This window comes from Phascolarctos cinereus, unplaced genomic scaffold (assembly GCF_003287225.1).
Source record: "Phascolarctos cinereus isolate Bilbo 61053 unplaced genomic scaffold, phaCin_HiC Scaffold_4;HRSCAF=312, whole genome shotgun sequence".
NCBI classification, from domain to species: Eukaryota; Metazoa; Chordata; class Mammalia; order Diprotodontia; family Phascolarctidae; genus Phascolarctos; species Phascolarctos cinereus.
Genome location: NW_027555847.1, coordinates 308295176 through 308321491, shown reverse-complemented (window position 1 = coordinate 308321491; position 26316 = coordinate 308295176). Strand labels below are relative to the sequence as shown.

The 26316-nt window shown below is 35.2% G+C and overlaps 1 protein-coding gene across 5 annotated transcripts in view; it reads left to right on the top strand.

Annotated features, from left to right (window-relative positions):
• Positions 1–26316, top strand: part of XRCC4 (X-ray repair cross complementing 4) — a 360556-nt gene that overhangs the window by 238507 nt on the left and 95733 nt on the right. For 3 of the 5 annotated variants that reach the window (XM_078153142.1, XM_021007891.2, XM_021007884.2), the window contains one exon: positions 17922–18069. In XM_078153142.1, the coding sequence (XP_078009268.1) occupies positions 17922–18069 (148 nt within the window). Of the gene's footprint in view, positions 1–17921; positions 18070–23119; positions 24340–26316 lie in introns of those variants that run through there. The other 2 variants (XM_078153141.1, XM_021007904.2) reach the window with 2 other exon arrangements.

Here is a 26316-nt window from a genome sequence, read left to right as displayed (position 1 = left end):
CATAATTATCCCTTTCACCATTTCTTATTGATGTTATTGGTTTTATTGTGTTATTGATGAACATTGCCTTGATTCCCAGTTCTTTCCTGATGGTAAGCTTCTTGATGCCCAGGAGTGTTTTGTTTTTCATGATATTTCATAATATTCCCAATGGAGCAAGCATTCCTTGCTGTTTGATCAATATTTGTTAACTCAACTAATGAAGAGTGTGTAAGGTTTTTCTCTTTTTCTAACTGCCTTACCTGTGTTATAAAAACTCCTTTGTAGATGTTTCCTGTTTGAGTTATCTGACAACTATTATTTACAAATAATATACTTCTTTGTGCAGAGTTAAAATGTTCTCTATAGGGATATTTTAAAATGCTAACTTTAGGTATTTAATATATAAGTACCAGATTTACCGTTAAATGAATATCTTATGGATCTTCTTACACCTAGCCTATTCATTTATGTACAAACAAATCTAGTGAATTATTTTTTTACAACCAACATATAGACACTACTCCATTTTTAAAGTTTTAAAGGTTTTTTCTTTTCCTAAATTTGTATTTTACCTAAGAAATATATGAAACTTTTATTTTTACTTATATAAAAATACAAAAAAAGTTCTTGATAAATAGTTCAAAAATCATGAAGTGTCCTTATAGCATTTACTTTTTGAAAAAATATCCAAAATCATAAATTATTTCTTTTTATTATAGCCAAAATGTTATATACTATTTGCTCACAAAAATCTGGTTTTTAAAAACGTCTTCCCAAAAAACAGCACCAAGAACTGTCACCTGATTCATTGTAACAGACTGTCTTTTCTTAAAGTAGTGACAGAACACTAAGAGAGATAGTGCCTTGCTTATTATAGGAATTTCAGTGAGGAGTAAGACAGGTGTCTTTATATATGGCACCTATCTTTTTTGGAGAAAGAGGCAGACATCAGGGGGGTAGTTCCTATGGCAGTCAGGAGATTAAAGCACCAGCAGACAAATTTTTATCTTACAAGTCATTCTGGATTGCATTTGTTTTAGTGATGGTAAATCTATGACAGTTCTTCTCCCCTACCGCCTCACACCCTAGCCCAGCAGACCTATATAAAGGCTGATGGAATAATAACAACGGCGATTCACATTTGCATAAATTTACAAAGCATTTTGCTCAAGACAACCTTGTAAATGAGGTATGGCAATCAATCAGTCAATACTTTTGAAGCCCCCTATTCAGGAACTGCTTGGTACTGGGGATATAAAGACAAAAAAATTAAACAATCCCTACTTTCTAATAATTCTACACACACACACACACACACACACACACACACATACACACACACGTCTGTAACATATATATATGCTATGTGTGTGTTAGTGGAATAGAATATACAGATTAAATACAAAATAAATTCAAGGTAGTATGGCAGTATGAAGGCATTGTACTGCACACTATACTGCTGTAAACTTCTCTACCTTGGCCACCAAGGGAGAGATTGCTGGGACTTTAGTCATTGCTATTGGAACATGAGGAGTCTGGTTACATTTCCAACACTCTGTTCTTCATGGCTGGTGAATGGTGTAGGAGATCATGAAGGATGCACCAGCTTGAAATAATTCATCAGCAGTATATGCTTCCTGCACCCTGGAACCTCTTTACTCTACATTGGTATGACCAGTGAAGTGCCTAGTAGGATATTGGCTGCTCCACACATTTGCACACGTTGCACCTCTCTTTTTGTTTTTTCTCTACTACAGGTAGCCATGAATGTACACAGTTGCCAATGTGAAAGTGAAAATGAGGTTACTAATAAAATCACACGAATGCTTGAAGTTGCAAAAGTTAAACATGCAAGTGTTGAGGATTGACTGTATTTCTAATTATGGTAGCACCTGTTTTTAAAATAAAAAATTCCAGTTAAATATAAGGTAGCAGCCAGAGTTGGTGGCAGACTCCTGTAACCTTCCTCTGAGGTGAGTTATCAGGGAGGCTGAAACTATGGGATATCTAAAGCTTGGGAATTCTAACTAAAGTAGGATAGGCAGAAGTACCGTTGAGTAACCTCTGTACTTCCTGCCCTGGGCAAGATTAGGAGACCCAGTCTTTATCACACACACACACACACACACACATGTATATGTATACATATATATATATATATATATATATATATATATATATATATATATATATATATATATGTATATATATATATATATATATATATATATATATATGTATATATATATGTATATATATATGTATATATGCACATACCTACATACATGCATCCATGCATACATACACACATAATAACAATAAGAACACATATTACTAGTATAGTAATCATGAACATTTATTTTGGTAACAAATCAAAAATAGTAAGGAATTCTAAGATAGAAATTCTAACATAGAAATTTGCTGCCAACAGATTTTTAGCGCATAAAAATACTTGAAAAACAGCTTGGATCACTTCTTCCTAGAGTGCTAAATACTTTTTTATATCTACCTCATCTCTAAATCTTTTAGGGGAAAGAAAGAGATACCATGAAGTGAATGGAGTTGTTCGATTTTTTTTTCCTGAAGCATAATTCTATTATGACATTGACAGAAATTGTGCCAGCACATTTCCCCCAAGAATATTATTATAATGTCATATGTATTTTTTCAGGTCACATATAGCTTATTATGCACACCATTGTTGAATCCATTATGAAAACCTTAATGGCTTTAGTATATTTTTCCAAGTACATCATGACATCTTAAATATCATCTTCACAGTAGGAAGATGCTTAGAAATGGCTGCCTATTACAGGAAGAGAGGGAGACTGTAGACAGCAATTTACCTATTGTATTGTTCCTTCCTTATCTGTAAGATGTGGGGTTTGGACTAACTGATTTCTAACCTCTCTCCCAGCTTGTGATCCTATGAACATATTTATTTTTCCTTCTCCCCATTTTGTTCCATCTGTATTAAATTATTTAAAGTGAAAGGAGGAAGAGGAATGACCACTCTTTCTTCTAATGACCTCAAAGGGAAAAAGGTACTAAAGCTCTTGATCATTTCATTGGTGTTATAGGGCCACTCTCATGAGCTTCATCTGGCTCCTCCTCTTCACCTTCTCCTCACACGCCTAGCTCTGTTTGTTACTGGCCAATTTGAAGGACAACAGCAGAATTACCAGCATTGTTTACCCCTCTGGTCAATGCATGGTTCAATTTGTGCTTTCCTATCCACATCCTTTTCTCACCTGACACTACAGAGGCCTTATTATAGGCACTCATCACTTCGAGCCTAAACTATCATAATGACCTCTTGACTGGTCTCACTGCCTTAAGTTTCTCCCCACTCTAATCCATCCTCCATTCAACTGCTGAATTCCTAAATTCCTAAAATTCAGGTCTGATGATATTGCCCATCTATTCAATAAATACCAGTGACTTCTTAGCACCTTCAGGATCATATATAAAATCTTTTGTTTGGCTTTCAAACCCCTTCTTCCTTCAAATCCCTGTCCCCTTCCTATTTTTACTACTTTTTACCTAATTTGCCTCCGTGTATTTTGTGATATAGTCACTTTGTATTTTGTGATCCACTCCTTGCTATTCTTTAAATAGCCTACTCCATCTCCTGACTCCAAGTATTCTCACTGACTGTCTACCACTCTCTCCCAACTTCTCCAGCTTCCTTCAAGCCTCAGCTAAATGCCCACATTCTACAAGAAGCCTTTCCCAGTCCTCCCTAATTTTAATTCCTTCCCTCAATTTATCCTGTATATATCTTGTTTGTACATTTTTGTTTGCGTGTTGTATCCACCATTTGACTGTGAATCCCTTGAGAGCAGATTCTTTGTATCCCCTGTACTTTATATAGCATCCAACACATTTGTTTGCTCAGTTGTTCAGTCATATAAACTCTTTGTGACCCCATATGGGGTTTTCTTGGCAAAGATACTGGATTGCCATTTCCTTCTCCAGTGGATTAAAGGCAAACACATGTTGTGACTTGCCCAGGGTCACACAGCTAGTGAGTGTCTGAGGCCAGATTTGAACTCAGATCTTCCTGACTCCAGGCCCAGTGCTTTATCCATTTATCCATCTAGCTGCCTCTTCCAGCACATAATAGGCACTTAATAAATGCTAGTTGATTGATTGCTGTGCACCATCAAGTCATATTTTTCAGTCTTCCTTTTCTTGCTGATACCATTGTATAAGTAGATCTTAATATCATAAGATTTAGAACTGGAAGGAATTTCAGGTCATATTAAGTCCCCAAGCATTTATTAAAGTGCCTACTATGTGCCAAGCACTGGGCTAAATTCTGGAGGTTCTAAGAGGGAAATAAAATTAGTCCCTGCCTGCCAGGAGCTCACATTCTAGTAGAGAAGAGAACATGAAGACAATTATTAGTAGAAGGTGTAGTGTTCTTAAGCACAAGAAGTCTGTGATGTACCTTACGGAGAAAATAGATGTGGAAGATAAGCTTCATTCAAACATGAGTTATAGTGCTATTGGCGGTGAGTCCAATGTTAATCAGCAATGGAGTACATCAAGAAAAAGGAAGAGGAAATTCACCAACATGAGGCCATTCCAGAAAGTGCTAATGTAAATATGACCAGAGGCTTTCAGGAGCCTACCCTTGTATTTCCCTAAGGAACAGTGGTTCATTATTCACTAATTCAGTGTTCACAGAGGCTTGAGAATCTACTATATACAATATCAAGAATAATGTAAATTAAAAGATCACTGAAACTGAGTTGAGCTCTGAATTATGAAAAAATTGAAGGTCTTAGAGAATATATAAGGGAAATATGCCTCTTTGTTGAAAGTTGTAAGACTACTGTGTCAAAATATTTTATACATTTCAGGATGCATTCATTGTTTCACATGGTTAGTTTAACTGTTTTTCTGTGTCATAAAGAAAGGTTTAGTCTGGGTCAAGGAGAGGTTGAAAAGTATAATATAAAGAAAAGAAGGCATCAATAAAACTTGCTTTTAAAATAAAATAAAGATAAATGAAATAGACCCTAGCTAAAATAAGAATTAGTGAAACCTATTTTAAATCAATGTGTATTGACAGCTTTACCCAATGGAAATGTCTAGAGTCTGATTCCAAAAATTTTCCAACAACAACAACAACAACAAATATGTCTTACCTTTTAGAGAAAAACTTTCTCATAAATGGACAATGATCTCATAAATTGTTGGTCTATCTCTTCTAATGGTTATTGAGGACAGATAATTGAGATCTTATTGTCTGTTGAAAAACTTCATAATAAGGAAAGGTTCTCGCTGGAAGAGAAGAAAAATAATATACATAGCTACAACTAGGCCTGGTCTATACTTTGAGGTTCTATCAGTGTACATAGCTGTTTTGTTTAGCGTTGGGGGAGGGAAAGGGTACATGAAGCTAACTGAAAAGTACACAAAATCTAAAATATCATACACTTTGTTCCAAAGAAATGTTTCATTTTATTTATTCACAATAGGCCAAGATCTTCCTCAAAGTGACTATGATAGAGTAATCTCTAAGATGTACATCTCAATTCCTGTATGCTTATGATTGGGGGGAAAAAACCCTGAAAAGCCAACATAAATATCTCACAAGGGCATACCCAGCCACTATGATGGAAACAGTTAAAAGGTCTTGAAGTTTCCAGAAGTTAATCCCTTCCTTTTAGAGCAACAATGAAAGCTTTATGTTGTACCCCAAACATTTCACGATGTGGGTCACATACATGCAGGGGCCCCTTTATGAAAATGGTGAAAGCTGAGAAATTGTAGTTTTGTTATCTGAAACCTATTAGCCATTAAAACAGCTTTCCAGGGTTTATTATTTATAACTGCTCACTGGAATAAAAGGTAATGTTGAAGGCTCAAAATTGCTCTTTCATAGTCTGGTTATTTTGTTTTGTTTTCCTCATGTGTTTCTTGCTTTAACAATTAACAGTAGATTTTTTTTTGGCCACCACATGTAATGCTGTTCCTGTGCTGTACTCTCGAAAATCCAGATGTCTCAGAAGTCAGTTGGCATCTCTGATATATAAATAACTTTAGTAATGATTGAGAATTTCAGCCTAGAGGAGCTATGGGAGTTTGCTGTGAAACCCCATATGAGATGTCCAAGGATGATCATTATAAAGTGTTGCAGAAAACTAACTGAATCAAAAATCAGACAAGCTTCTTACTTTCTGGTTCTCGAGAGTCTGCCTGACAGCCATGCCAAGCTGAAGGTCATAGCATCTCAAAAATGTCAACAATAAACCATAACAGAACTTCTGGAATTGTGTGTGTGAGACAGAAACAGAGAGACAGACAGAGAGAGAGAGAGAGAGACAGACAGACAGACAGACAGACAGACAGACTGAAATTTTACCTATGATTTCGGTGATATAAGGAGCTCCCAAATGAGAAAATTCCTACTACCAATACAGGCTGGTAACTTCTCTGCCACTTACAGTTTATTTCCTAAAATACTGAAAGATTAAGTGACTTGTCTAGGCTCACATAGCCATTATCTGTCAGAGATAGGACTTGAACCTTGGTCTTCCTAGCTTTTAGGTTAGCTACTTCTTGCTAAATTCTTGATTTTCCTTGCTTATAACTTCATGGAAGGGAAGGGAGGGAGCACAGCAGAAAGGGCCTTGGATTTGAAGTCAAGGAATTTAGTTTCAGATGCTACCTTTGCCACTTACTTCTTGTGTAATCTAAGGCAAGTCAGAACCTCTCTGAGCCTCAGTTTCCCCTATGTAAAAATTGATAGTTTGACTGGATGACCTCTAAGGTCCAGTCTAACTCCATATCTATGATTCCATGATCTTTTCAGAGGGTTGAGGAAGTGTGGTGTAATGGAAAGAGCATTGGTCTTTTCACTGGTCATCCTTGGTTCAAATTCTGACTGCGACCAGGCAAGTCACTTAACATCCTAGCAGTTCAATTTCCTCTTCTGAAATGGGGATAATTATATTTGTATCACCTATCTCATAGAGTTGTTGTGAGGAAAGTAATTTACTTTTTAAAAATATGTATTTTATTTTTTCCTCAATTATATGCTAAAACAATATTTTTTTAAAGTTTTGAGTTCCAAATTCTATCCCTGCTTTCTTCTCCCGCCTCCCCTCGCCCTGAGATGGTAAGCAATCATACATAGGTTATACATGTGCAATTATGTAAAACATTTCATATTAATAATTTTGTATAAGAAGATTCAAATAAAAGTAAAAAGAATGAAAAAAGTGAAAAATAGCATGCTTCAGTCTGTATTCAAACAGTATCAGTTCTTTCTCAGGAGGTGGATAGTATGCTTCATCATTAGTCCTTTGGGATTATCTTAGATCATTGTATTGCTGAGAACAGCTAAGTCATCCACAGTTCTTCATCGAATAATATTACTGTTACTGTGTACAGTGTTCTCCTGGTTCTGTTCACTTCACCATGCATCAGTTCATGTAAGTCCAGGTTTTTTCTGAAATCATCCTTCTTGTCATTTCTTATAGCACAATAATATTCCATTACAATCATGTGCCACAACTTGTTTAGCCTTTCCACAATTGATGGGCATCCCTTCAATTTTCAATTCTTAGAAACCACAAAAAGAGCTGCTATAAATATTCTTGTGCAAATAGATCTTTTTCCCTTTGTTTTTGGATGTCTTTGGGATATAGACATAGTAGGGGTATTGCTGGATCCAAGAATTTGCACAGTTTTATAACCCTTTGGACATGGTTGCAAACTGCACCAACGGTGCATTAGTGTCCCCGTTTTTCCACATCACCTACAACATCCAACATTTGTGAAAAGTACTTTAAAAATATAAATAATTATTAAAATTAGGGAAATCAATGAAGGGAACTTCTGTGTGGGTCCTGGTTCTAGCCAATAAGAAAAAGAGAAGTAGAAATGATAGAAAACTTGGGAGAAATCAACTGTTATCTTGCTGTTTGTGATTCACAAGTAGGAACACAATGCATATGTTCCAAAAATATATCATGAACTTCAGATGAGTGAATTTTTAGAAGTCATCCTAGCTGCCCCACTTACTAATAATTTTAAGGACAATAGCAACAATAATAACAACAAAACTACCATATTAGGAGTAAGATGAACTGAACTACCAGCAAGAACTACCTTTCCTGACCATGGGGAAGGAATCTCTGTTAACTCTATCCCCCCACTGATATTATTAATGACCTAGAGATCGTTTTCAAATAATCATTTATACTATGCTATTTTTTTTTGTAAGACAGCATATCCATATCTTGTTAGTAGCCTCATATTAGGGAATGGTGCTTCTTGGTCTTATGTATTTGTGACACTCAATCAACAAACATTTATTAAGTGCTTGCTATGCATCAGGTTCTATGCTAAATAGTGAGGGCACAGGGAAAAGGCCAAAACAATTCTCTGCCCTTGAGGAAATTGTGTTCTAATGGTGGAGATGATATATATATATATATATATATATATATAATTAGATAAAAACAAGATACACACGGAGCAGGCAGGAGGTAACTTTAGGGTCAGTCAGTCAGCTAGGATTTACTCATCTTAAAGTAAGTCAGGAATACTAAAAAGGCAGAGTAGAGGCAGGAGACCATATGGGTTTTAGACCTTTATAACGAGATGTTTGGCACAAAGATGTTTTCCCCCTTTTATAGTTGCTCTTCTTATTCTAGCTACATTGATTTTCTTTATTCAGAACTCTTTAAATTTTATGTAGTTAAAATTCTATATTTGATCTTTCATATTTCTTTGTTTGGTTAAAAATTTTACCATTGGCCATAAGTGTGAAAATTACATCCTCCTATTTTCCTCTATTTTAGGTTTTTATGATGTGACCTTCAATGTGTAGATTTTATATCGATTTAAAGTTTATTGTATTTTTTATATATGAGGTTTAGTGCTGTTCTAAACTAAATTCCTACTAAACTGCTTCCTAGTTTTCCCAACAATTCTTTTGAGCAGTCTTTTCCTCAAGTAGTTTGTGTTTTTGAGTCTATTTAAATACTGGACTGCTGTTTTTTATTACTTCTGTGTCTTGCTTATCTTATCTGTTTCTGAACTGATTATCAAAGAGATGGTTTGTGAGTACCTGGAAAGAGAAGCAATGGTCATTGTAAGCCAGCATAGATTTATTAGAAATAAATCATACTAATGATGGGATGTGGCCCAAGCTGAGGTCTTCACCCCTTGCCCCAAAGAGAATCTGGCTTCCCTTGTCTACAGGCCCCAGCCCCTCATCTCCCTTTGAAAGCCTTAGCCTACTTTTTAATCTCATTCAGATACCTTTCAGTTCCTTCATTATCTATTCATATTGTCTATTCAATCTCTTAAGACATTCCAATCTCTGGGAATTCTCACTCAGACCCTTTTCCCAGACCATTTACCCAGACCCTTCCCTGGTCGCTCAAAAGTATATAAAATCTACCCTGGCCCTCATTAGGGTCTGAGAATCTGACACTCAAAAGGCTGAGAACCTCTCATGCCCGCTTGTCTGTACGGGCATCACCCAGCTGAGAATCTCAGGCCTGCAAGGCTGAGACTTTCTCATGCCCTTCTGTCCTTACGGGCGTCACCTGGCCTATATGTTTTGTCACTAATAAACTTTTCCTCTGGCTGAAAAAGATTTGAGTTGAATTCTTTCAGGCACGGCCCGGTATGCGATTTTGGGGTTCCAGCAGCACCCCAAAAGTCCTAGACCTCTTCACTAAGATTAATCTTATATCTTTTTTTTTCAAACTGAATTATTTGGAGAAATTCTGTAAATGCCTAAATTTTAGCATAGTTGTTGGCAAAATCCTTTATATTTACAAGCTCCTTGAAGGCATCGACTATTTTTTTCCTTTTTTTTTTTTTAATCCCCAGTGCTTGGCACGAGGCAGGCTCTATAAGTGCTTAATATTTGCTCATTAATTGATTGATGGACAGATGTGGATAGATGAAAACCAAGAGAAGGTGGTCAGAATCTTCAAATGCCTCAGAAAAGTCCAGAAGAATAAGATCTGAGAAAAAGTCCTTGGCTTTAGCACTTAAGAAATTATTGGCAACCTTGGAAAGAGCAGTTTCAATCTATAGATGTAATGGGGAGGCAAATTGTAAGGGACTGAGAAATTAATGAAAATAGAGGCAGTTTAGACTAAAGATGATAACATGTTTTCTTAGGAGTTTGGCTATTATAGGAGAGAGAGACAGAAAGAGAGACAGAGAGAGAGAGAGAGAGAGTATAATAGCTTCGAGGGATCATATCGCTTTCAGTTCTGGGTGGCACGTTTTATGAATAACATTGACAATCTGAAGTAAGTCAAAAGAAGTAAGATTTTTATGGTGAGATGACTCAAAATCATGAGGTAAGAAAATCTCTTAAAGAAATTGTAGCTGTTTGGCCTAGAGAAGACAGAGGATAATCACTGTTTTCAAATATTTGAATGGTTTCCATGCATAAGATAGATTGGTCCCCAATTGTGGAGCTTTGACCATGGATAGAAACCATGTGACATATTTAAGTTTAATATGATGAAGCAATTTTTTCTATATAGAGTTCTCCAAAACTGGAATAGACTGTCTTGGGACCTGATGACCTCTCTGACACCAGCTAGATCTAGTAGGGATCCAGGATGGTGCTTGTCACTAATACTATAGCAAAACTCACATATAGAAATATAATATATAATGATTAACCTGTGAAGTCTATTTCTTTAGCTCTTGTTTTTTATTTCAGGTAAAAGCATTAGGGGAAAATAATTAGAATAGGTTTTGTTGGGTGAGCAAAATGAAGACCTTAAGAGATAATTTGAAGAATTATAAAGGTTGGAAAATACCTCAGTTCAATTAAAAGTACCTAAACAATTGCTTTTTAAAATCACTTTTCAGAACACTTAATTTGTACTGTTCTTATGGCACTTACTCCATTTTAATTTGCAGTTATTTGTGTATGCTTCATTTCCCCAACACTTTGTTGTTGTTTGAGGACACTTCTTGTCCCCAGAGAGTTTATAATCTTGTGGAGAGATAATATCTTGTATGCACAAATAATTATTATCACTTGACTTCCCCATCATTCTGCTCAGCACCATGTTGAAGTAAATATTTGTTGAATAATATAACATTGAAGTTATAACATTATTTATAACATTGCAGTTATAAAAATTGGGTAGCTTTTAAAAATGAAATGTAGTTAAAACTTTGAAATATGACTTTTATGTAGTTTATAAATAAATTTAACATCGGCAACTTATAATTTTTCCACTCATGAACCTCACCTATGTTTAATTTATCTTTTGTAGCTCAACCCCTCTGACCCTTGCAAATGACATTGTGAGTGTTAAATTTCCAAGATCTCTTTGGTTATCCTTCTGTCAGATGTTATTTCTCCTCATATCTGACTTCCTGCTGTGTTGACTAAGTGAGAAATATGACTTCTTGAAAAATAAAAGAAAATAACATACTTTTAAGGGTCTAGAGCACAGGTAATTAATTATCAATTACTTACTGATTGCAAACTAAGAAATTATTCCATTGACTTTCTATGTAAAATGGTTATCAGTGCTTTTATGTAGATTACAGTGTGAAAATTATATAGTAATTTATTTAAAAATTTTAAATGCCCTATCTGCTAATGGCAAAGGAAAACATAATGTTGATTGTGATTAGATTAGAACACCCCACTTTAAGATATATGGCTATTCTAAGATACTGGGAAATTTCTGCAGGGAATAATTGGCCTTATCTCAATTTCTTTCCTCCAATAACTTTATTTCTACCAATAAGATGCATTACCAAGATTGAAGATATAGGAAAAAAGTGGTTTTGTTTGTTTTATTTTGCCTTGGGGAAAAGAAAGGAATGCAGTTTTTGAAGCTTAGCTTTTACACAGTGCTTTAAATGCTCTAATTTAAGGATTTTTATCTAAGCTTGATGCTTGTTTTGGTGTGAGGCATAGTTGTGTTAGTGCAGCAGACAAGAAATTCTCTATTATGGTTCTCTTGCTATTGGATTGGGTCAGAAAAATGGAAAATCACTTTTTTTCTTACATGTCACTTTCTTGGTTTTTAGAGATGTAGGAGAGGTAGTGAGGATCATTAATCATATTTTAGTTAAATTCTTTGGGGTCATCAACCAAAATCTGCCCAAGTAATACATAGGGCCAATCAAACCCCAATAGTTATCTGTATGAATTATCTTTTGAACAACTTGTAGGTTTTAAAGGGAGAAAATTATCCAAAACCCCAAAAGCAAACAAATTTTCATATATTAGATATACATCTAAATATATACATATTTGATATCATCATCAAATATTATAATCTATTGAGTGCAGATTAATACAATGAAATACAAAACATGATCCCTATTAGCATAATTTGCAGTTTAGTAGGAGAGATGGGATATATATTATGTATGTACATATATATGTACATACATACATAAAAGGATAAATTATATAAGAGTGTCTTTCGCGTTCTAAATTAGTCATCTAGCTACTATAGGCATTTAGAGGAGGCTGAAAGTTCTGTGGGCTAAGGCAGATTGAAAAATTTCACTGAAAAGCTTGAACTCGAGCTGGGCTTTAAAGAAAAGTAAGACAAATATGTTGCCTAGGGGGTCAGGGGAATGCACGTTCTGAAGAGAGGAAATGAGAACATAGGCACTTAGGTCCAAATATATATGGCACTCCAGACTGTGTAGCACCTGTACAAGTGGAATGGCAGACTCCTGTAGGTTAGAAATGAGAAAGAATGTTGTCAAGGCAGTTTATGGAGGTTCATAAATGGCAGGTTAAGGAGTTTAGCTGTATTCTTTAGGAACTGAGGAGCAACTGAAGATTTTGGAATAGAGGAGAGTTCTGCCATAGAACTTCAACACCTGAGGCTTCTTCATTGGGATACTGATTCTGAAGCTAAATGATTGCTAACATTAATAACTTACACTTTGGGATATTGATTTTTTTACATCTTCCCTGGGGACTTTGTTAGGCCTTCTAATGTTGTAAAGCAATCTATCATAAAAATAAATATTTAAAACTTAGGATTAAAAACAAGTTTCCTGATAACAAGTAACAAGACCAAACAAGCTGAGAAGTTGAAAATATTGAGCTTTGAGGGTTTGATAGTTGTAGACTTAAATTTACAAAATATGTTAATTCCTGGGGTAAATCCACATTGCTGAAAGGTTAAGGAAGCCTCCAGAACATTTGATAAAGTGTCATTTTATCTTGACATTGAAAGAGCTCTGGGAATCTCATACTGTGCCTCTCTCTCCTGTTGGAACATATCCTTCCTGGCCCCTGCGGAGCCCTTGTCAGATGGTAAGGAGATCTTTGTCAAAGCCTTCCTTTCCCTATTCCAAGATTTATATATGAAGAGACCACATTTTCTAATTGTAGTGAATTTGATACGTGAACTAAATATGTAATTTGTCCTGCAGCACTCTCAATGAGCATTTGAAAAGTATGCAATAAGATTCAAATGCATGTATTGGCTAGCCATCCCCCTTTCCCTTTTTCCAAGAGTTAAGGAACTAACTCTCTGTGTTGTTCAATACGAAGAGAGGTACAATTTCAGCTACAATTCCTTCAAATGACCTTTGTTGCTCGTGCTCTCCTACCTTTAGTCACTTGGTTATATGACCCTAAATAGGAGTAAGGATGGAGCTGAAGGAGTAAGGAGAAGAGGACAAGGATTTAGAGTCAAATAAACTGGCATAAGTTCTAAGTTAGAGAATTTTTTTTTTATTATTCTTTGTTTTATGGGATAGCTCTTAGGGAGTGGAGGGAAGGGAAGGGATATAGGGAGGAAATTTGGGCAATGTAAAATGAAAATATAGCAATAAAATTATTTCTTTTTCTTTAAAAAGAAGAGGAAAGGAAGGAAATTTATTTGAGGAAGAGATGGAGGATGGTCTTGAGAGAATACTGTCCAAATCCCTCTGCCTGATTTATACAATTTGACACCACCCTACCAATTCAACCTAATTTCCTCCCTCTTCTCCCCTTGTCAAGCAAGTTTCAACTCCATCCTCCATGGTCTCCATGCTCATTCTGCTTTTCTGTTTCCTGACTCTACAATGCATGCAGTTCCCCACTAAATAGGTAGAAGAAAGTTACAAAGTAGAAACATTAGACCTTAATGACTTGTGTGATCAGATTCATCCAGTAAGGAGTAAGTCCTTGAGATCACAGTTCATTACCCTTGTCACTCCCATATTCTAGTTCTGATTCAAATTTTTTTTTCTTTTAAGGAAAAGCACTTTACTGTTTGAAAACTCTTTCCATGCTTCTCTGCCTACCTCCCACCTACCCCCCAGAATTCCATTAGGATACTTGAAATAAAGTAACTGCTTGCTAACATTTCTGTTTTACTCCAGAATTAGAGACATCAGGGTCATCCTGGGTTCTTGTCCTGTGAGGATATCACAATGCTATCCTAAAGATGATTAGTATATTAATGTAATATCATTAGGTAATAATTTACTTGAGAAGCAAAAAATAAACAGAGATTAGGGTTAAAAGGATGGGGATTAGTAAATTAATTCTCCTGTTTATACTCTAAACAAACAACCTTTGCTATTTATTTGCATAAGTGTGTCTAACTATAGGCAGTTAGTGACTATTAATAAATTAAATTGAATTTTATTGTTGTTCAGTCTTTCAGTCTAATCTATCTCTGCCTGACCCCATTGGAGGTTTTCTTCGCAGAAACTGGAGTAGTTTGCCAAGTTTGAATTTCACAAGACTTGCATTTCTTTCTAGTAATCTGTTTCAGTCAATACAGTAATGTGAAATCTTTTATCTTAACTTAAAGCCTGAATTTAGCTAACATTTAACCTTTATCATTGAAATATAAATAGAAAGAAACTTCCTTTTTGTGCTCACTACTCTCTGCTAAGGATATGGCCTCAGTTGATTTTTAGTTATCATCAGGCTCATACTCCCCAGTGGGAAACCCGGAAATATAAACCCTTGTAGAAAAGCCCTCTGGGAGTTTTTGCAGTTATAAAAAAATTCTGGCCTCAGAATCATTCAATTCAAAATATTTGAGATGATTAAGTACAGTGCAAAGTAAAGGTAGCATTTAGAAGACCTAGATTCAAATTCCTCCTCTAAATCTGGGCTAGTCACTTAACCTTTTTTTTTTTTTTGCCCCAGGCATCTGTCTAGAACTCTGTTATCTCATATAATTGTCATTTGTGATAATAAAGTTACCATATTAGGAATTTTTCATGCTGATGAAATCACAGATTCTTTTCAGGTTTTCCTAAGTTTGCTAAATCCTTGTTCTTTCTATTTAACTAATTTTGTAATAAAATGGTTGAATTTGCATGTTAAATAATATGTGTGCACATGTATAAGCTGCACCTAGAAGATTAGTAAGTAGCTGTGGGAGACAGCTGCTTTGGCGGAAAGTGATAGACTTTGAGACTTGAGTTTGACTGTTTCCCCTTAATAGCTGTGTAACCATGGGGAAGTCACAACCTGCCTAGTCCTCATTTTTATTGCATGTAGGATTATATATAATACATGCACATACATATATACATGTATACATATATAGTAACTATTTTATAAGGACATTGTAAAGATCAAATGTATGTATGTAAGGTACTTCATAAATCCTAAAGAGCTATGGAAGCATTATTATATAGAAAGTTCTATCCTTATTAGCAAAAGCAGTTATCTTCAAAAAGAAGAGATGGAGTTCAACAAATAATAGTTTTAATTAATATTGCTAAAAAACATACAAGGGCATTTGCAGTCTTTTTCTGTTTCATGTGTATGGCATTGTTCATTTTATTTGGTGTTAAGTTTATAATAAAAAATGTGGTTATTAATAGCTTTGCATCCTGGTAACTTACATCAAAGGTTCATTTTAAAGAAAGATATGAAGTACAAAAAAGAATTGTAAACGATGTGCTTCATTACTTCAAAGATTTAATATATTGAGCTTTAAATTATGTCACTGATATATAACTAGAAATGGGAAGAAAACATTTTAAGAAAGGCTTGTAACACGGTTTGTGTGGCCACTGTTAATAAAGTCACCAAATGGCAACATTGTAGAGGCTCCAGTGTATTTGGGGAAAAGACAAAAATGGTGCAGTCTTTTTATAGATTAAATATTATGTTTAGTGAATACTGGTATGTATTTTGAAGAGACTAGCTAACAGAGTATTAGTACATGATTGTCTGGGTTAGAACACCTCTTTCTCTATTTGCAAAACCCTATGTACTGTTAACATTCATTCATTTTAAAAATATCAAGAAAATAACTCTTGCCTTTGCTTTCTTCTCTGCTTTTCTAAATCATTGTACTTGCCAGTAATGCTATCCCTCTTCTAGTTTGTAAATTGATCTGTGTCCCATCTATTATTAAAATGCCCTCTGACCCTGACCCTTTTGCTAACCTTTTCTTTCATATAGAAGTCCATCCTTTGCTGATTATATGAAAGGACTTACTTTAGATGAGATTTTACTGGATTAAACATCAAGAAAAAAGCTTTCTCTTTCCTGATTTACTGTATTCATGATAATGGGCATATCATTTGACTTTCTTTTACCACTTCCCCTTCTTCTGCTCCCCCCCTTCTATGAATGATTGAAATAAAGGACCTCATCTTCCTGGTTGAATTTATATTAAAAATAGAAAGTTATAGATTGACTATATAGATATATGTTTCAGGTAAAGGTTGGGCTTCTGAGACCACTTTCAAGTCTAATATTTTGTGAATCTGTGATTTTAAAAACCGAATACCTTCCAACAGCACTTTGCTGACAAAGAAAGACTTTGTTTTTTTTATTTTTAAACAAATGATGATAACCTATTATTAGAGAGATCAAAATGAGTTTCCTAATGTAATTTGGGAAGTTGTATTTTTGTAGTTCTTATTATTTGTACCACTTATTTGATTTATACTACTATTTACCTTTTTAAGTACATTTTTTTCAAGCCTGATTTCTCAACTATATTATAAGCTCCTAAGGGCAGCAACTACTGTATGTAATGTATCTAGATATCTCAAATACCTAACTCAGGTATTCCATAAATGTATGATAATGAAGATGAGGGTGAGACAGTTGGCTCACTGTACGTCCTTCTATAAATTAGTCTGCTTTCATCCAGAAAATAAGCATTGAGTGATATATTAATCTAGTATTAAGCTACTCTTTTTTTCCTTTTTTTTTTTTAGGACTTAGGGTCCCGATTACTGTTTTTCCTTTTATTTTTGCATCCCAGCTTGAAACGCAGTGCCTTTGCACACAGAATCAAAAAATGCTTGTTGGATTGTAGTGGACCTCTCTCATTGGATTGTGAGCAATTCAGGTTTAGATACCGATTTGTGTGCATTTTTGTATTCCTTACTGTGCCCTGCACAACATTTGCCTGAGCAGATATTTGTTAGGAGGAAGGAAGGAAGGATTCAGCCATCCATCAGACTTCATGCTACCTTTATGGCAGGATTGTTTGCTAAGGTGACAGACAACGCGATTTAAACACTTTTTAAATTTTTTTTATTTTTTTACCCTTTAGGCTAGCTTCATGTCTATTAAGCATTTTTAGGCGTGATTTTTATATGATTCTAAAGGTATAGCCACTTTAGTGACATTTAGTGATGTCAGCTCATTTTTCATATTTTTTAACTTCATATTTTGTTCAGTTCACAGTGAATCCTCAAAGCTGTGAAACTAGAACTAAGGAGAAAAGAAAAAAATATGGTATTAAGATCAAAAACTAAAGCTGTATTTTCCTCAATTGCCAGAGGAACATAAAGCAGGAATTTTAATTTTTTTATTAAATGTCAATACAAAAGGTAAAAAAATAAGCACCAAGGTTTCACTTTACTCACAAATGTTTTCTATAGCTTGAAAAGAGTATTTTGACTTTAGTTATTTTAAAATTTCCTTGCATTGTTGGGTCACTTTCTTGTTTCATTTCATTTCACTTTAGCCAATTTTAGCCAAAACGATTCCATTATCTCAAGTCCAGATGTCACAGATATTGCACCAAGTAGAAAGAAGAGGCAACGGTTGCAGAAAAAAGTTGATACAGAACCTCAGTTGGTTCATCAGAAACCACCTCTTCAAGAAAAGGAAAGGTAAGTAATTTTTCATTTAATTCTTATAGTAAGGTAAGTTCATTTGTGTTAGCATAGCTAACGTTTGTTTTTATGAAAGTTTCACGTTCTACCATAACAAAATTCACATTGTTTAACTCTGTTTTTCTATTTATATGAAGACCAGGACCTTCTGTCCCCCTGCCTGCACCCCAGTGTTGGGCTAAATTGGAGGGAATGTGAAGTGCTTAGATAAATAGTGTTACCCTAGTGATTATTTCTTATTTTCTGAACTGTAAGTGCTAAAATTATCATTTAAAAAATTCTTCTGGTATTTCCAGGTTAATTGGAAATAGCATATAGGATACTAAAGATCTTGGGATCATATTGGGTTCAGCTCCATTGCACGATTCAAAATTTAATGTTCGAATCAGAATTTGTAACTTGAGGTGCTAAATTCAAGTAAATATCTCCATTGTTAGCATTTTTTTGTTTCGGTTGTATTTTGAGATTTTTCTTCTCACTTTCTTTTCCTTTTTATCTTATTAACCTGCAAACATGGCAAAGAGAAGAATCCCAATTGAGTTTTAATGAGATGACAGTCTGGATTAAATGTAAATCAGATTCCATCTATCATATGATGTTTTAGATAAGAGCCCAAGTTGATTTACATGATCCCTGGGGTAGATTTGTCTGGACCCCAAAAGTGGACATTCTTCCTGTTACTGTTACTCATATTCTTCATTTCTCTGCCCAATCCTGGATTCTGTGCCTATTGTTTTTTAATTGTCAAAATCTCGTTCAGTATAGACCAGAAAACTTGCATTTTATAAAAACCAGAAAATCAGAGGTTAAGTCACACATAGAATAATGAGCAAGAAACAGTCCCAAAACACAAAAGGAAAAACAGCCAAATTATTTCTATAAGCAACCCTGGGAAGAGCAGTGTTACTTGAAGTAGTTTAAGAAACCATGGATATTCCAGACTAGAGCATCTGATTCTGTATTGTTTATATAATATAGATTGTCAGGATTTAGAAAATAAAACATAGAAATTTCTTGTAAATTCATAAAAATAATGAGCTTATATTTCTACAGCACTTTAACGTTTAGGTACACATTCACACCTGATCTTCACAATTGCCCTATGAAGAAAGATGCTGTTATTATCTTCATTTTTGCATGTCAGGAAACTGAGGCGCACAGAAACCAAGTCACTTGCCCAAGATCACAATTAGTAGATGTCAGAGGAGGGAGTTAATCCCATGATTTTTTGACTCCTAGTCTAGCTCGTTATTCTTTGTTCCATGACACCATTGAATTGAAGTCCCATGTGCCAGATTTTATTTCTTTATTTATAACCAAAGTGTAGATTGTGTAGAAAGAGAAAAAAGTGTGAGTCTAAATCAGTGGACTAAATATTTTCCTTTTGTATTTTGATGTAGATATTTCATATTTTGTTTTACCAGGCAAATACAGTATTTATTTTCACATTCAATGAGTATATCCAGGTTTATTCAGTATACCTATGTCTAATATGAAACAATTCATCAGAGCTGCCCTTGAGTAAAAATGAAAAGGTGTCAAAGAGAATTTTAAATATCCAAGAATATTGACTTCAATATTTATCAGTTAAAAAGTTGTATGGTGTTTTACTTCAGTCTATGTTAGTTGCCCAGCCTAACAATATCTGTTGCCTAAATAAACTAGTGAAAAGAATGAAACTCTGTCCATTTTCTTTGTTATATTTTGTGTTATTTTCATATCTTCCTTAGGAGAACCTGAAATATTATTTTATTATTTGCTTAATTCATTACAAGCAATTGATATGCACCTTTCTATTGAAACATTTACAAATCTCCCTAGGCCTTTGCTTTCACAAACCACTGGGGAACAAGTTTTTCTGAATAACTGATTTTACCTGACAACTGAGAGCTAATCCCTTAGGTACTGAGATATCATATTACAATTTTCTGTATTCTGAATGAAATCTTTAAACACTTTCTATCACCTCCCTTCAAGCCATTCTAAATGGAACATAATTTAACCTTTTGTAAGACTCAATGTGGTTGTTATCAACATTAATTATTATGATGTGTGGTAGATGCAGATTCAGATGGCATGAGCCATCTGACTCCAGAAGTGGCTGCCAAAGTGGTAGACCAAAGGCTAGAACTAGCTTCTCCTGTGTTTCTCACTCACTGAAAAATTATCTTTTTCACTGTTGCTATTAGTGCTGTCTTTCTTTTTAGCATCATCCAAAATATTATCTGTGATTGTCCAAAGAGACAAAGTTTCCTGCATGTGCTGTTTATATTAAGTGACTTGACTGTTGCTCACATCACCTAATGTTAACAGAGGAGGAGATCTTAGTCCTACTAGGTATTGTCTGTTATGTTACTTGATAGCTGTAGTATATATTCTGAGATTTATCTGGGTCTCTTCTGTTCTGAAAATATTACATTGTTTGTTCTAAGGAGGTGGTATTGGGAGGATGGGGGAGAGCAGGAAGAGTGTGCCTCAATTAGTCAATCAACAAGGATATATTAATAACTCAATTGGGAGGTCAACAATATAAGTAAAAGTTGGCTGCATTTGACTAATAGCTAGGAGATTCAGACCTCTTTTACTGTCTCCTCCTCCCTGACAGACTAAGAGAAGGGTTGGAGCAGAGTAGCAAGTGTCCCACATTTATGAGTGCTACCATCTTGCAGCCACAGCCCACCAGAGTCATGGAGAAAGTGGAGGGTGGGCAGTTGGCATCCAAAGATCACTTCCCCTCCATGGATGCTACATGAAGAATCTTTTCTGGCTTCTACTTCCCATGAGGCTCAATACTAAGTTTGAAAATAAAGAAGTCACTAAACAGTTACACTTTGGAACAGAATCTATTTAGCAATTTCTGGAAACTAATGTCTTTTTGGCAATTCTCCTGGTAGTAGCACAGAAGCCAAGGGGCTACATAAAAAAAAATTAATCAACTGAAAAAAAAATGTGTAATCAACATATATCATACTAAACTCTATATAGTTTCTCATTACAGTCACCTAATTAAACATAATCCCAAAATTATAGATGATTGGTATTTCCATAAGTACTTTCTAAACTCAGATAATGTATTTTTTATGGTTTGTGTTTTTAAAATCCTAGCACAAAGTTTATTAAAATGTTGTTTGCCACTGCTAATGTTGGAGTAACAAAAAAGAGGAAAAGAAATTTCTTTAAATTTGAAATTTTCAGAAGATTAAATGCCATTAGTATCATCTAACACATAAAATAATAGTCAGTAAGGGTTGAAATTATATTGGGTTTAAATAAAAGGATATAACATTTCATGAAAGAGTATGAATACCAAGTTAACTCCACATTTATACCTTAATTGCTCTGACTTCTAAAAAATCATGGTACCATGACATTCTAATTTATTGGATCTAATTTTAACAAAAAAAAAACCTGGTCTATGACTATATAGACTATTCTTTTAGATTATAAATTCCTTGAGGGCAGAGACTACTTTGAATTACCTACACATTGGAATACAGTGTTGTATTCTTAGTAAATATTGGTTGAATGACTGAAATGAATGAATAAATGGTATTCATTTTTCTGCCATAGTTCTGCTATTCCTAAGAGAGAGGTAGAGACAATGTGTACATATAGCAGTCCTTTTTTACAGGCTAGGTTGTTCACACAAACAGCTTGGCTCATTATGAGAGGCCAAATTGACCCAGTAAGTTCAATATTTCTAATAAGTATTGTTGAAAGTAGCAACATGTCTGTTTTATTTAGTGCAGATTAAATCACCTTTCAGAAGTATTGTCAGTCTTCATGCTGAGTTGGCAAAGGGGTCCAGTATCTTGAATATTTTCCCAAATTTCTTCTTAAAGATCATCGAAAAGACAGCAGCTCCTGTGCAACCAAAGATTTTTGAGTTCCTAAGTAACATGAATGAAGACTTTCCTAAAGTGACAAAGTTATTTCAACAAACATTTCTAAGTTTCTTGTTACGGTAATTAGGCATAATTTTCAGTTAAAAGGGAATATGTGTGTGTGCATACAAACACGTATACATATATATACACACATATGAGAATAAACATGTACATACAACTATGTTGTGTGTAACATTGCTTTTAGAGGAACACATGGTAGGAATGGAAAGGGATACACAGAGTAGTGAATGAGTTTTTCTGACTAAAGGAGGTGTGAAGGCTAAGGGTTCTTAGCTGCCTGACGTGGTAAATTAAAAAAAAAAAGAGCATAAACTCTATCCCTGACCCAGTTGGGGGTAAGAGTTGAGAACCCCCAGCTAAAGGGGACAAAAAGAGAAGAAGGCTGAGCAATCAATCAATCAACATTTATTAAATGCCTATTATGTGCCAAGCATTGTGCTAGTACTGAGGATGCAGCATGCAAAGAAATATATACAAAGCAAGCTATATATATATAGGATCAATAGGAAATAAGTGACAGAGGGAAGGCACTGTAATTAAAAGGGGTTAGGGTACAGGAATTTTAGTTAGGAGTCACCCAGGTGAAGCATAAAGGTTTGTCAGAGGAAAAATCCAACAAAAGCCCTGTGTACACCAACATGACCTACTGACATTTATTCTAAAAAGTAGGCTAACCACAGCTCCCCAAGGCACCTAGCCTGGGCGGACTGACTTAACTAACAGCACTAGTGTGTAGCCTGAGCTCTCTAAGGCTAAAAGAACACTTAACTGAAGTAGAAGTGGAGTGAGCTTCACTGACTGCGGTCAGAAAGTCCAAGGTGGCTAGAACAGCAGAAAAGTAGCTTCAGGCTGCAGATTGCCGTAGTCCAAGTTCCTGTGCTTGGTGATTTGGTCACTGCAGTCCAGAGGTAGCTTCTGAACAGAGTGATGTCTGCAGAGACAGAGCTTCTGTGATTGACAGCTATAGAGGTGGAGAGGAAGCAATTGATGACTGGGCAAGAGTAACTTCAGCAACCTCAGTACCTGAGGAGGCAGGGAACTAATGGGACAGACTTACCAGCAGTAGTCCTCGCTCCAGTGTCCTTAGAGTGTGTTTCTCTTCTCCCATCTCCTACAGAATTTGTTCCTTTTCCTCACAGGTAAGACAGTGGATAGAGCACCGGTCCTGGAAGCGGGAAAAGCTGGGTTCAAATTCAGCCTCAGTCATGTACCAGCTGTGTGACCCTGGGCAAGTCACTTAACCCTGTTTGCCTCAGTTTCTTCATCTGTCGAAAGAGGTAGAGAAGGAAATTGCAAGCTGCTCCAGTATCTTTGCCAGGAAAACCCCAGATAGGGTCTTGAAGAGTCAGATGTGACTGAAAAATGACTAAACAACAGCAAAGAGGAGTCTATGAGGGAGATTATTTCCCACTCATTTATGAAGGGTTAAGAATGATTTCATTAAATGGGATTTCCTGTTAGTTGTGTTTTGTTTCCCCCTTCAGTGATATACATTGATACTGACCCTCTGGTGAATTGCCTGATCAGTGAGTAGCCTCTGCACTGAATGAAGGGTGGGGTAAGGAGGTGGAAAGAGGACAGGATTGTGGTAGTTTCAGCTGGGCCTGAAATCAGGAAGACCTGAGTTCAAATGTATCCTCAAATATGTATTAGCTTTGTGACACTGAGCGAGTCCCTGAACCTCTGTTGGCCTCAATTTCTTCAACTGCAGAATGGGGGATAATAAGAGCACCTACTTCCCAGAGTTGTTTGAGGATCAAATGAGATAACCTTTGTAAAGATCTTAGCACAGTGCCTGACACATAGTAGGTGCTTAATAAATGCTTGTTTTCTTTCCTTCCTTAGTAGCCATGCAACAAAAACTACATTTATTGTAAGGCCACTTGGCCGCATTATCATTGAGGTCACAACTAAATTAATACAGAAATGAGGTTATTATGTAGTTATTAATGCAAAAGGATTCAAGCTATGATATTTTCAACAGTGTAGAATACAAGATGCCTTGGTAATTGCTACAGTACACTTTTTTAAAAAAAGAGTTTTTGTGATGTGTTTCATAGAGTTTCTGGCTAATATATTAACTGCACTTTCCTAGACTTCTATTTTTTTCTTCGTCTCAAGACACTCTCACTCATTGTGCGATATTAAATTATTTTGCTTTGTCTTAAGCATAACAATTTTAAAATATGTAATTCTCTTTTTTTAATTCTACTTTGTCTATTGAATGTTCTGCAACTTTGGATTCTGAAAAATAAGACTTCCATTCATTTGGATCACAGGAAACTAGTAAATTGAAAACATACCACAACTTAAGTGGCGTGGTTAAAGAGATGATAGTTTAACTTGGCATATGTTAGCAGGATTGAGGAACAGAAGAGAACTGCTCATTTTGATCTTCCTGTCCCTCACCTTTTCTTTAAATAAAAATACTTTTTTTTAAATTTCAGGAATAATTTAATGTTTTCCTACTTCCAAAAAGACTCTGAAACCTTCGAATCTAGTACATATTGATAAATATTCATTAAAAATGAGTGTGACTGATGTATACAATATAAACGTGCTTTTATGCTCTATGGGAAACAGTCATACTTTTCTGTCAGTGTGTTAGCACTCAGGGTGAATCTTCAACATAACCATATGCTATTCGTTCCTTGTTATTTATTATCTACCTTCATAGAAATTATTTGGTAGAATTCTTTCTAATTTATTTTCTCAATTCCATCTCTGGAACATAATGAATAAGCTCGTAGAAACTAGAGGTCACACAAATTGCTTTTGTATTCATCAGACTTTTTGATATCCTTAGATAAGGTCCTATGGTTCAATAAGCACACTTTAAAAAATAGCCTTAATGCTGATAAAAAAAACTATACAATACATATTTTAATGGATAGTTAAAGAAATCCTAAATAATGCTATTAGGCCTTATTCAGCAATCAAATCTAGTCATTGATAAGGCCTTATTTTATTACACCTCAAATGAAAAAAAAATGAAAAGAGAAATTAAAGTGCAGCATTACTACAGTGTAAAAATGTAGAGTAAAAATGTCCTCTGAAGTCAGAGGACATAGGTTCAAATCTTTATTTTGATACATCCCATCCTTGTGTGCATGGGCAAGTCACTTAACTTTTAAAACAATGGAGTTGCTCTGAGTGCCCTCTGAGATCTCTTCCAACTCTGGATCTAATCCTATAACTCACTTTTCTAATGTCCAAAAAATAATGTAAAATGAATTGGCCAGAGTCCTGTTTGTTGGAAGGTAGTAAATGGAACTCTCCTAATGATATTAATTCAATATTCCATAAATTAGACTGTGGCCATATTTGGGGATCAGTTAAACCATTTTGACTAAATCACATTTTGGTTAGTTAATGGAGTATTAACTGATTGTTAAGCCAAACTGATTTGGTTTTTACTTTCTGTCAAGGAGGTGGAAAACCAAAGGCAAAATTAGGAAGAAGATAAAGTTGCCCTTGCCTCCCTTAAAATTGTGCTTTGGTCTCTCTCTCCATGCGTAGCAACCCTTTTTCCTTTTCACTCCATGTATCAACTATCCCATATTCTTAGGGCCCTTTTCTTGCACCACAAACAATGTATTAGTTGATATTGATTGAAGATAAAACTCCTTACTTTGTATCTTACTAGGGACCAAAATCCTTTTTAGATCCAAAGGCGTAAAACATTTCCAAGTCCCAGGACAAGATGATGAGGGAGGGATTTGTAGTTCGAAGAGCCTTTCTGAGGTCTCTAGAATCCTATCACTTAGGAAGTTGCCTGCTTTTCTACTAGGGGTCCTAGTAGATGTTATTGGTGTAACCCCCTCAAAGAGCAACTTTATATTTTCTCAGTTAAAGGATTAGGCCCCTTGTAAGTAGTTAATGTCAGGGGGAAAAGAAGTTGTTTTCACATGCAAGTCTCTATTTCTCCATAAATGTTTCCATCAGGCAATTAATAATCTTAGTAACATAGGTTTTATGCATATTTCATAGCCACAGTAGCCCTTTAACTGCTGCTTTCTTCTGGCCATCAGAACATGAATTTAATATTTAAATAATGTTAAATAACTTCTTAAGACATTATTAAATAGTTACTCTGCTCAGATGTGCCCTTTGTTATCTAGCTTCCAAACATCACCCAACTGAAGGTTTTTTTGGTTGATAAATATGATAAACTTTTCTCAGCTCATCATTTTGATATATCTGCTGCATTTTGACCCTGTTGACCACCCTCTCCTTTCTGGGTTTTCATGTTACTATCGTCTCCTGGTTTTCCTTCTACCTGTATGGACCACTGCTTAGAGTGTTCCCTAAGGTTCTGTCTTAGGCAACCCCACCC